This window comes from Phalangium opilio, unplaced genomic scaffold, assembly GCF_054372755.1.
Source record: "Phalangium opilio isolate 3A_F unplaced genomic scaffold, DU_Popi_V2 ptg000003l_1, whole genome shotgun sequence".
NCBI lineage: Eukaryota > Metazoa > Arthropoda > Arachnida > Opiliones > Phalangiidae > Phalangium > Phalangium opilio.
In genome coordinates this window covers 10609544-10622819 of record NW_028324145.1, presented here as the reverse complement: position 1 = coordinate 10622819, position 13276 = coordinate 10609544, and the positions used below count along the sequence as shown (strand labels likewise).

Sequence of the window (13276 nt, the reverse complement as noted above, 5' to 3'; positions counted from 1 at the left end):
CATTTTTAGGACAAGCAAGCAAAGAAATGATTTTATTTTTCTTTTTTTTTGCCGCAATTATTTGTAACAGATAACCGAGATTAGATTTATAACGAAACGAAACTAAATATATTTCTTATATATTCTACTGTGTAATGTTTTGTAAGTTACATGAAAAATATTGTCAAGTTGGGGATGCAATTTAGTTGCGTGATCATTTGGGAAAATAATTTGGTTTTGTTGGTAATTTTTGGTGAATTTGTTTTTAGTGTGACTCATTGTTTTAACTTAAGATTACGAATTTCCTTTATCTAAGTAAGCAAGCAAACTTGGGGAATCTAACAACCTTGAAAAGTTTTATTTTTTTTGACAAATAATACTTAACCTTTGACACGGAGGTCATTATATTTTTGAAAGATATACTTTTAAGTAGCCTATACCGTTTTATCTTGGTAAATTCCGTTTAAAGATTGGTCTATCTATCAAATATACAGTATAATTGAAGAATGTGGTTTGTTTTACGAATGGAGGGTACAAAGATTTCAAGAAACAATGGTGATGTATTTGCATTTATTAGGTACCCAATCAAACCATAAGTTCATAAGATATGTTCCATAAGTTTGTCACTGAGAGCTTATCATGAAGTGACCTAGCAGGTAGTTCATAGATTCGAGGTAAAGCGACGCCTGGTGAGGCACTGCATGTGAAAGGCTTAGTACACAGACTAAATAGGAAGATGGAAGTCCTGCAAAATTAACCACCGAGTGTAGGCAAATCAATTCTCGCTTCCGTCGTTCTCGAACTAGCTCGAGCTGAAAGTCTCTAGCATTACGAAGCATAGGAAGTGCCATGCTTACTTATGGAACATATCTTATAAACTTATGATCAAACTGATCGTTATGATAGCCTATTCATTTAAAATTTACCCAAGTTTTTCTAATCGTTTTTTCTGAATGAAATAACTGCAATGCGAAGAATGTTTGTACAGTACATCTACATTTACTACTAAATAGAAAAGCATAAGAAATATTGGATCGGGGTGTGGGTTTTTAAAGGTTACGTAATTTAAAAGTTTAAAATTTTTCGAGAGAGTGGGACTTATTTCATTGATAGAAAATATACCGTTAAATTCAAACCCACGTATTTTTTTTTGGGATAAATCGACAATTTTGCGTTTCGGTTTTGTGGATGGCAAATTGTTTCATCCTAGCCCTTGTTCCAGTATCATCTGTTTGGGCGCGTGATGTGATTTTGTTTCAGGGTTCAAACGCCCTTTGGAAAATGTTGCCTAAAATATGAACCACCTGGAATCGATAGTTGAAATTACCGAATATGTTATAAAATTCGTCCCAATTGTGGATGAGAATAATTATATATATATATATGATACACAAAATATAGGTTCATTTTCATACCTAAAATATGCTAATTTCAATCTGACGTACATAAAGGCGCGTAAACAAAACCTCAAGAGGCAACTGTTTTTTTTTGTGTTTTCATAGCACCCCATATTATTTGTCCATAGACCTTAACACAGTCAAAGCAAGGAAACTGCCATTATTCTATAGTAAACAAGCTCCTATAACTTTGCAAGCTATGTTTTAAATTAAAATGGCGTAAATACGTATTTTCACGCAAGTTTTTGTTGAAACTAAATATTTAATAATACGTTAAAAAATTAAAATTATAAAAAAGAAAAAGAAATAGAAAGTAAGTCAAGGGAAGCACGTGGGTAAAATTCTCTCTCTCTTTTTTTTGTATAACTAAACTTCCATCAAAATACAAAAGTTACGGAACGAAATTAGCAATGCCGAAAGAAACCGCGAGAGAGAAGTAGAGAAACGCCGTAATTATTTAGTACGTACGGAGCTTTCAAAAAACGTTTTTAACTTTTGAAGAAAATAAATGAAAAATAAAAATTAACCGTGGAACGCTCAGCTCATGCATGGTAGTGCTGTAGAAGGTTTTTACCAAGCTCAATCGTTCTCTTAATTTTTCGCGAACGCGGTGACCCACTCTGAGTTTATTTAATAAAATCTAGGGTAAAGAAAGGCGGGACTTAACTTAGTTTAAACCAATGTGCTGTGTAAGCTCCACCGTATACAGTAGTACATACATCGAGTTCCCCAGATTTTCCAGGCAAAGCTTGCTTTATGAAATTATGAACGACGGTATTAAAACACAACGACGTGATTATTATAATTGACTAAATTCTACTATTATGACTTTAAAAAATACTGAATTTCCAGAAAACTAGAAATTATGATTTCTGGTGCAATTGTCGAATACGGGTCAAACATTTATACATTTATTATAATATTTGATGGGAAGAAATTTATGCAATTTAATATTCATCATACTATATAGGCCTAATTATTTTAATAACTTAAAATGATGAATTTATTATTTAATTCGACGTTTAAATGCAATTGGAAAAGTGGTGGTAGTATACGCAAGCATTTTAATTACACTTAGGTTAAAAATTTTAATTGCGATAATTATAAATGAAATTTTAATTAAACAACTGTTCATAGTTTTTATTTATTTTATTTTATGTTTTTCTTCTTCTTTAGATTACGTTAGTGGAGGCGAACTTTTTACTCACTTGTACCAAAGAGATAGATTCTTAGAGGAGGAAGTTCGTGTTTATATCGGTGAAATTATTCTCGCCTTGGAACACCTACACAAGGTCAGTTGAAATTCCCCCTTATTTTTTTTTAAAGAGAAAGAAAAAAAAATCCCCAAAATAAACATAATACTAATAATTTTGAAACTTCAATAATACTTGTCTTTTAAAGTACTTTAAAACAAACCCTTTAATGTAACTAAATTTAGAGTGCGGTAATTTTTTTTTTTTTCTATTTTATAGTTGGGAATTATCTACCGCGATATTAAACTGGAAAACATCCTATTAGACGCCCAAGGCCACATTGTCTTGACCGACTTTGGCTTGAGTAAAGAGTTCCTACCACACGAGAAGGTAATTCACTCGTTTCGTTTCGTTTCCATTTTTAACTTATTATAGGCCTAATCCAGTTTTGATTTTTGCCTTAAAGGCATTTCATTAATATTCCTTAATTCACCTTCTCATGGGAATTTTTTTTTTTTTTTGATCTTTCTAATTCTAGGACCAAAGAACTTATTCTTTTTGTGGCACGATAGAGTACATGGCCCCCGAAGTAGTCAGAGGAGGCAGTAATGGACATGATTTTGTAAGTACTTGTTTCTTTAATTGATCTAAAATATTTTAAATACAGGAAATTAATTCTAGAATATTCCATTTTCTCGTGGGAATTATTGGTATTAATTATTTTTGATTTTTTTCTCTTTCGTTTTGTAGAGCGTTGATTGGTGGAGTGTTGGAGTTTTGGCCTACGAACTCCTGACCGGTGCTTCCCCATTTACGGTGGAAGGTGAAAAAAATACGCAGTCAGAAATATCAAGGTAATTGGACTTCTTTTATTATGTATTTTTCCAAGTACTTGACCTCGGTATAATATATAAGGAAAGAACTCTAAGGGTTATTTAACTATTAAACTAATTACTCGCGGCTTCAATTACTTTTCTTAAAGACGTATCTTGAAACAAACCCCGCCCATTCCGGACCGTCTTTCTCCCGAAGTTAGGGATTTTATTATGAACTTACTTAACAAGGACCCCAAGCGAAGATTAGGCGGTGGACCAGAAGACGCTCTGGAAATTAAGAGGCATAGTTTCTTCAATGGTTTCAATTGGACCGATCTGGCCAACAAGAAGGTTCCCGCTCCGTTTGTCCCTAAGATTATTGACGAGCTAGACGTTAGCAATTTCGCTGATGAGTTTACGTCCATGGTGGCCGCTGATTCCCCCGGTTTGACACCGCCCAGTACTGACAGGATCTTCAAGGGGTACTCTTACGTCGCGCCATCCGTTCTCTTCAGCGACAACGTCATTAGTGACGACATTTTTAACGATAACATCGTCAACGACGACCTTTTTTACCTCAAGAGTGATCCCAGACCTCACGCCGCCCAGCTTCTCGCCTACAGGTTTAAAGTAAGTGGCTTTCGATAGTTACTCTTGTTACTTATCCCACTGGAAGCTAAAATTACCAAATTATCACCAAAAGTTGCCCAACCAAGTTCCTAACCCAAAATTCCGCTTTCTTCGCATTTAGGATTCTGAATTTTTCCTAAACTACGAACTGGTTACGAAAGAGGGCATTTTGGGAGACGGTAGTTTCTCGGTGTGTCGTCGATGTATTCATCGCACCACCGGTGTGGAATACGCCGTCAAAATTATTAGCCGCCGATTGGACGCCGGTAGCGAAGTTCAGTTGCTCAAGGCGTGCCAGGGTCATCCTAACATAGTCAATTACCACGAAGTCTATCAAGACGAAGTCCATACCTACTTGGTTCTCGAACTCTTGAAAGGAGGCGAGCTGTTGGATAGGATAAGAAAACGTCCGCAATTCACGGAAACCGAAGCCGGTGTCATCTTTAGGCAATTGGTGTCCGCTGTCAACTATATGCACGCCAAAGGTGTCGTCCATAGAGATCTGAAACCGGAGGTGAGTCCGTCTTTCTTTTACTCTTAAATCGGGTCGGGGATTTCTTATGATACGAGTTGAGGGACTTTTGTTAAGGGAATTAAATTGTTTCTAAATCTTTCTCTTTTTATCTTTCTTTGGTTCTGCAGAATCTGTTGTTCTGCGACAAAACTGACAACTCTCAAATCAAAGTGGTTGATTTTGGTTTCGCCCGACTTCGACCGCCAGAAAACCAACCGATGAAGACGCCTTGTTTCACCACTCAGTACGCCGCCCCCGAGGTTCTCAAAACAGCCATTCCAGGTTCCGGTGGAGCCACCTCGAACGCCGGTTACGACGAATCCTGTGATCTTTGGAGTCTTGGTGTCATTTTGGTGAGTACCATATATCCGTTTCATTTTGGTTCTGGTCATATAAATCGTATCATTGGCATATTGGGGCTCATAAGTACACGAAACGCGTTCGTTTTTTGCCACGTTTTACTGTTTGGTTTTGGCGCGAAAATCGCTATGGTTATTGGTATCGCGGTAAATCGCTATGGTTATTGGTATCACGGTAAATCGCTATGGTTATTGGTATCGCGGTAAAACGCTATGGTTATTGGTATCGCGCCAGGGCCGGATTAAGCATTTTTGCACCCGGGGGCCGAGATAGTGTGCGCCCCCTTAAGTCGGTAAAAACGGAACAGTAAATGTCGCTAAGGGGGAATAGTTTAACTCAATGCGCCCCCAACAGGCCTTGCGCCCGGGGGCCAGTGCCCCCTTGGCCCCCCCCTTTAATCCGGCCCTGTATAATCGCGGTAAAACGCTATGGTTATTTTGTATCACGGTAAATCGCTATGGTTATTGGTATCGCGGTAAAACGCTATGGTTATTTTGCATCGCGGTAAAACGCTATGGTTATTTTGCATCACGGTAAATCGCTATGGTTATTGGTATCGCGGTAAATCCCTGTGGTTATTGGTATCGCGGTAAATCTCATTGTGGAAGATAAGCATTACTGGCTTTTATCATTCGTCGGCGGCTTTTAATGGTTTCACGAGTCATGAAAAACGTAAAGAAACGTGAAAGTTGAGTATCGAAAACCATTTATTTCCCTTCAGTACACTATGCTGTCCGGTAAGACTCCCTTCCAGTCGTACAGTAGTAAAGTCAGCCCATCTGTGATTGTGCAAAGAATTCGCGAAGGCGAGTATTCTTTCGACGACTCCGCTTGGAGCCGAGTCTCGCACCAGGCCAAAGAGGTCATCAAAGGCCTATTGGCCGTTGACCCGGCCAAGCGCCTAACTATGCACGACCTTCGTTGCCACCCTTGGGTCAAAGGCCACAAACGCACCCTCTTCTCCAACCACCTACTCATGACCCCGGACGTTCTCAGTTCTTCCTCTTCACCTCGCGCCGCGGAAAGCGCCTTGAAGGCCACCTTCGACGCTTTTCACCAAGCCTCGCGCGCCGGTTTTAGACTCTTGGACGTTTCCGCCGCTCCTCTCGCCCAAAGACGCAAACAAAAGAAGAGTTCCACGGACGCTAGAAGTAGCAGTTCGTCCCTGAGTTCCAGCAGTTGTTCCAGTTGTTGCGGGCGACAAAACTCGGCCGGTTCATCGACTTCCGGTACTTCTCCCAATCCTACCAAGTCCTGCGATTCCCTCAAATCCCTCGGTTTCTCGCCAGCCACGACGGGCAACGAAATCTTCAACTTCCCCAAGAACAAAGTGTCCGCGTACTTGTCCACTTTACCCGCGACCGTAACGAACTTGACAAAGGAGACCATTCCCGAGGAAACTGGTCAAGAAGTAACTTTATCGCGACGCGATACCGACGATGATGTACAGATTATCGAGGATGAAGTTCAAATTATCGACGTCAAACCAGCCATTCCCGTTCTGGTTTTGAGAAAAGATGACAAAATGGGACCCAACACGAGATTAAGGAAACGAAAACTCAAAGACGGCGATAACGGACATTATTCCTTCGCTACCAATGTTAGTCCTAGTAAGAAACCCTGCCTTAACGAGCAATCGTGATTTTTAACCATCAACAAACACATTTCGGAATCGCGCGTCTACTGAAAAGGAAATGAATGAGTTGAAAACCAAAAAACTACCATCCTGAATAAGAAACATTTTAAAATCGAAGATAAAAACTACGCCACGAGTTTGAACATACTAGGCCTACCATGAAAGAATGACTTTCTTTCTTTCTTTCTTTCTTTGACTTCCTACTTCGAATTTTCATCTAACCCCTGATCAAATCGATGAATAACTAACTATATATTTGATACTACAAATTAACCCCCAAAAAGGATCGAAATTTTATTCTGTTTTTTCTCTCTTCAATATTTTATCATGAAATTTTGCCCCCAAATTTTGTCTCCTCTCCTATCATGAAGTACAAATGTTTTATCTCTTACCTACCTACCCCATGTCCTTTTTAATTTTTTTATTTCAAACGTTCTTTTTTTGGGTTTTAAAGGGATGTACAATCCGTTATGTATGGGCGTGTCTATAAGACTCAAGAACTATATTTTTAGTAGTAGTGTTACTATATCCTGGAGTAGTGATTAGGCTGTCGTCTGCTTGAACGTCTGTTTCTACGGTAGATAATGCACTGATAATGCTACGAACTTCACGCATGCTCAGTAGAGCTATATTTGATGGAAGATAAGTTTGATATAGGCCCCGCCCATACATAACGGATTGTACATCCCTTTAAATGAATGGTTTTATTGATCTTGAAAGTTCAACCGCAATTCTGAGAATTTAAAGGAAAAGCTATTGAAAATGGTAGCTAATTTATAAATCACTATTAATTTATTTAAACAAATTCTAAACGACATTTTTTAGCTTACTTATAAAGCTATAAAAAGGAAGACGCCCCCCTCAGATAATTAAGGGATAGGCCTACAATCACTTATCAATTAAAATTCAAAATGAGCTAAATTTCATCCCCGTTTTTTAAAATATTGATTTTTTTTTAATTAAAGGTTTTTATCCAAAACAATTGTCATTCATTAATTATTAATTAATTATTAAACAGCAAAAAACAAATCGCGTTCAATGTTTGCTCCTTCAGTCCTACAGTAAAACAGTATTTATTCTCTATAATATTTAAAATTAATTAACCTTAATTAAGGTTAAAAACATCGTGCCTTTAAATAAAGAATGAAATTAATAATAACCATGAATGAAATCTGCGTTAAATTCGTTATTAATTATCATCAAATCAATTTTAATCATAAATTAAATTACTAAATATCAAATCGTGGTAAAATAATGATAATTAAGCTATTGGCTTATTTTTAATTAATTAATTAATTAATTAATCAGTTATTTAAAACTCCTTCAATTATCTCCCCCCCACCCCCTCTTTTATTTTATTTCATTTATAACTTAGATTATTTTAGTGTAATAATTAATTATTATTCTTATATTTATTATTTAAATTTAAAAAATAACTAAAATTCTTTATAACAAGAAATTAAATAAAATATACTATATATTTTAATATTTTTAAAGAAATAAAGTGTATTCGATATTAAAAAATTTTTTAATAATAATTAAACCTCCAATTCTGGTCTAAAAAAATTAGGGAAAATGAATCTTATATTTTGTGCAATAATCGTGAGATCTAACCCCAGTTTAAGCTTTTAAAAATTATCCAGGGCATTTACGTTTTAAATCCTTGATTTTAATTGGTTTAAAAATTTAGTTTAAGTCTAATAAAATTAGGCCTAGTTATCTCTTTAGCTACAGATTTTAATAAATTAAAGAAAATGTAATTAGAATAAAAGAAACCCCCAGTCAATAATGAAAGGCAATACTTAGACCTATTTTGGCCTAAAAATAATTTATTCAATCTAATAAATTTGCATAATTATTTAAATTTAACAGGGCTTAATTACAATCTACTTCCATAATTTAATGCCTCATTATAATAATTTTAATTGAAAGGATAGAGATTCTGAAAAGAAATATATACGTATAAAAAATCTATTTTATTACCCCAAAAATAACTTACAATGGTTAATTAGTCACACACCTGTAATAATTAACGCGATTAATATATAATTAGACTTAATCAATTATATTTTAATTTAATTTAATTGAAAAAAATTAATTAACAGATAAATTATATCACAATTAAGGAAAAGAGTAATTATTTCCAAATTATGGCATATTAATAAATAAATAAAGTCCCCTTCCGCAAAAATATATATATTAAATATGATAATTTTATGTATATATTTTAAATTAGAATAGATTGGGAGAGAGGATATTGATAGAGTCAAAAAAAGCATAAAAAATATATATGGAAATGTTGAAATTTTTTTATTTTTAAATTTACAATATTTAATAACGAATTATTGTAATATGGTCTATATATATATATATATATATATTGAAATATTAATGTATATATTTGAGGAGCGTAAAAAAGGCTATGAATAATTCTGATAATTCTATGCCTTTTTGAAGTTGTTAAAAAAAAAAGAAGTCACTGTGCCTTTTGTTGATCAATGAAAAGATTTAACGAGAAATTAAACAAACAAAAAAAAAAATAAACTAATCACCAAAACGAAAAACGAAACAAATTAGAACTGCGGAGTTATGCAAATAGACAGACAGACAGACAGACAAACAATGAGATTTCATTGGTCGTTCGTTGATAAACATAATATCATATTACATTCCATACCAAGTATTTCCATACCAATAACAAACGAAAAAATACGTGGTTTAAATATTTTTAAACCAATATCAAAAAATAATAAATAAATAATACTATGAACCAATCATGGTTATGTGATGGTTTAAAAATTATTTGCTAACATTTCAATGCGTAAAAAAATTACCTTAATAAAAATTATATTGTACACTTTGTTTTAATAAAGATTTTTCTAAAAATACCTATTTTACAGATGGCTGATAAAAATAGGCATACTGGCCTATATTTTTGCAGGTTTTTATAGATTGACAGCTGCGTATTAATTATCAATATCATTGGATCAGGGAATGCACCTTTCAATTAATTAAGTTATTTCAACATAGGGGCGAAAAAAAACCCCTAAATTTTATTTAATTTTCACTGATGGTTAGTCGAAGTTTGACACGATACGGGTTGGTTCAAAGTCACGCTCCGTTATGGCGCAACAACTATGCCTACTAAGATTTAATTTGATTCAAGGTGAGTGGTAATTGAATGTAATTAATTATTTTAAAGGACTTATTGCATGCGCGTCGTGGTTCTTTAGGTTTCTTCGCTTTTATTATCATTACGATTGAGGTATCATCTTTTAACCAGAATAATTCGATTTTTAAATCCTTCACAAATGAGTCTAATTCGGCTTGGACATGGATTTTTTCCATTACCGATATCGACGACGCGTCATACGTCAATACCTTACCGGAAGCTTTAAAACCACCGTCCGTCAAACCGGATGTACGTAAACCATGGATTAAATCCTTAACTTTACAAACGTCTGAGACAAGCCATGATACTTGGATGGTATACTGGCCCGATGGAGTAATTGAAGTGGACAGTTGGTTTACGCGTGGTGGTATTCAGTCTAATAATTCGACCACCAAGTTAAATTCAAATTCGAAGAGGATCATAACCCAAATTCAAAGCGATGGAATTGGTGCGGCCGATAATGTTTTAAAACTATTGGCCAACGTGGGAACCAGAGTAACCAACTTGAATGATGAAACGCGATCTTTCCAAGATATTCAAAGTGATCCTTTGACCTTATTCGTCCCATCTACCGACCAAGTGATAACAACCAAGAAGACAACTACCACAGATGAAACTATTCCAGAAGATGTAACTATAATTTTTGAAGGCCTTGATCCCGATGATGGTGATGATGACACCATTCTTAATGACGTAACTACGGAAAATGATACCAATAACCTAATAGATGTCCCCGACAACGAAACTGGTCTAAACCCAAAGCTTGAATCGACTACCCCAAGTTGGTTTATAGATGTTCCCGATAATGTAACCATAATTTTCGAGGAAATAGAAAGTATTTCAACCCCTGGACAAAATGATACTAATCTGATTTCAAACACATCCTCGACTTTGACGGGGAAGGCAGATATCTCAATTTCTCAAGGAACAAATACTTCAAGCCAGACAGAAAATGAAACCACAAGTACAACCATTACGGAATTTCCCGAAAATTTAACTATTATCTTCGTGGACTATCGTGGTAGTGATGAAACAATGCTATCCGGTGACGTATTGCCAATTAAGTTTGATAAGATCGAGATAAGATCGGATGCAAACATCAACTCAACTTTACCTATTGAAAACACTACAGAGGTTAATGATCTAGGAGTAGAAGATAACGAAACAAACAATGTTTTTGATACTCGACAAGACGACCTTGAAAATAACACGGAGACAAAGAATAAAGGGTTGCTGGACCTTCCCGAAGATGTAACAATTATTTTTGAAGGACTGGATGATTCTGAAGACAGCAGTAATTTAACTGAGCGCTCTGAAGCACTAAACACGGGTACGAGCTCTACGCCAATTGACGAATCAACAATTTCAAATTTAGACGTACATGTACCAGAAAATGTCACCATCATTTTTGAGGACAGAAGTTTGACAGAAGTCCCGAATGATACTATGCTAACTACCGAGTCTGAGATACTTACTGATACAAGTACTTCGGATGAGGGGTTAACTATAGAGTTTCCACTTGGTCGATCGGACACAAGTACCTGGAATCCAACAAGCAAATTGGAGACGAATCTCATGCCCTCTCCTACAATGGAGACGCCTCTTAGGCCCTCTTCTGCAATAGAGACGTCTGTCATACCGCCTCCAACTATGGCGATCTTTACTAGAAACCACGCTATACCACCCACGTCGCCCACGACGCCTATGCCACGGAAATTTTCAGATTTACAAACTGTTAGACCTACCGTAGAAGTTAGTGATAGAAGATTATTTCCTGTTGACGCAGACACTTCGATTTTTACTAAACGAATTGAAGAGCTTATTCCAAAGCGTAACCTGGTAACTAATGAACCAAGGGAAAATTTTGAACCTTTAGAAAGTACTCCAAGACTTGTGTATGAACATCCCGTGGAACATTTGGTACCGGAACAGCCCTTGAGACGTTCTGAACCGGAGCAACCAGTAGAATATTTTGTACCCGAAAGACCTGTCGAATATGTGGCACCCGAACGAGAATGGCCTATGGAATATTTTGTACCAGAAAGACCTATTGAATATTTTGCACCCGAAAGACCCATGGAATATTTTGGACCCGTACAAGAACGACCCATGGAATATTTTGCACCTGAAAGACCCTTAGAATATTTTGTACCCGAGCAAGGACGACCCATGAAATATTTTGTACCCGAGCAAGGACGACCCATGGAATATTTTGTACCCGAGCAAGGACGACCCATGGAATATTTGGTACCCGAACATGAACGACCTATGGAATATTTGGTACCCGAACATGAACGACCTATGGAATATTTGGTACCCGAACATGAACGACCCAAGGAATATTTGGTACCCGAACATGAACGACCTATGGAATATTTGGTACCCGAACACGAACGTCGCATGGAATATTTGGTACCCGAACACGAACGTCGCATGGAATATTTGGTACCCGAACACGAACGTCGCATGGAATATTTGGTACCCGAACACGAACGTCGCATGGAATATTTGGTACCCGAACACGAACGTCGCATGGAATATTTGGTACCCGAACACGAACGTCGCATGGAATATTTGGTACCCGAACACGAACGTCGCTTGGAATATTTGGTACCCGAACACGAACGACCCATGGAATATTTGGTACCCGAACACGAACGACCCATGGAATATTTGGTACCCGAACACGAACGACCCATGGAATATTTGGTACCCGAACACGAACGACCCATGGAATATTTGGTACCCGAACACGAACGACCTATGGAATATTTGGTACCCGAACACGAACGTCGCATGGAATACTTGGTGCCCGAACAAGAACATCCCCCCATGGAATATTTGGTGCCCGAACGAGAGCGTCCCATGGAATACTTGTTGCCGGAACGAGAACAACCCGTGGAATATTTGATGCCCGAACGACCCTGGGAACATCCCATTGAACATCTGAGGCCCGAACAACATATAGGATTATCTTTCCAGCCAGATCAGCCAACTGAGCCAGTAATAAGAACGCTCCAAAGACCTAGACCCAGACCCACATTTTATGAGGAACCCGAAAATCAACCTAGAATGGTCGCGGGACCTTCGAGGGGAGGGTTATGGGTAGACGAACCAAATCCGGTATTTGTAAGAAATACTCCAAATATTGAACGCAGCCTTGAGGCTAGCATTGACCAAAGGGTCATGATACGTCCTTGCGTGGCTGCCGGGGATTGTGACGCGTCCAGAAACGAACGCTGTGTCACACGTGGAGATGTCCGTTTTTGTGACTGCGGTAGGACTTTTTTCAGGGATATTAGCACTGGGAAATGTTTAGGTAGGTCTTTTTAAACAAATCACTTCATTCTTGATCGAGCTTCATTTAATTTGAGAATATCTTGAAATGTATATAGCCCACCACTTTGCTGCGAGCTATTCAGGAAGAATGCCAATACCTTATCGTCACTTTTAATTTTGGGTTTAGTTATGTTAATTTTAAATAGTTTTTATTGATTTTATCAGGTGTTTATTATTTATTATATTTTTCAAAATAAATTTTTATAATTTGTTTTGCTAATCTGTACGGAAGAATTATTGG

General features: G+C 36.8%; 2 protein-coding genes across 4 annotated transcripts in view; both read left to right on the top strand.

Moving 5' to 3' along the window:
- LOC149717771 (ribosomal protein S6 kinase alpha-5-like) overlaps nucleotides 1-9412 on the top strand; it is a 39554-nt gene extending 30142 nt beyond the window's left edge. For all 3 annotated transcript variants that reach the window (XM_089840663.1, XM_089840665.1, XM_089840664.1), the window contains 8 exons: nucleotides 2553-2668; nucleotides 2849-2959; nucleotides 3108-3191; nucleotides 3320-3423; nucleotides 3552-4014; nucleotides 4136-4528; nucleotides 4657-4881; nucleotides 5610-9412. In XM_089840663.1, the coding sequence (XP_089696789.1) occupies nucleotides 2553-2668; nucleotides 2849-2959; nucleotides 3108-3191; nucleotides 3320-3423; nucleotides 3552-4014; nucleotides 4136-4528; nucleotides 4657-4881; nucleotides 5610-6530 (2417 nt within the window). In that variant the 3' untranslated portion in view covers nucleotides 6531-9412. The remainder of the gene's footprint in view (nucleotides 1-2552; nucleotides 2669-2848; nucleotides 2960-3107; nucleotides 3192-3319; nucleotides 3424-3551; nucleotides 4015-4135; nucleotides 4529-4656; nucleotides 4882-5609) is intronic.
- Nucleotides 9413-9583: 171 nt separating this feature from the next.
- Nucleotides 9584-13255, top strand: LOC149717770 (uncharacterized). Its single transcript, XM_089840662.1, has 2 exons — nucleotides 9584-13015; nucleotides 13092-13255. The coding sequence occupies exons 1-2, from the start codon at nucleotides 10009-10011 to the stop codon at nucleotides 13148-13150; spliced, it is 3066 nt and encodes a 1021-aa protein (XP_089696788.1). The 5' UTR covers nucleotides 9584-10008; the 3' UTR covers nucleotides 13151-13255.
- Nucleotides 13256-13276: the final 21 nt, after the last annotated feature.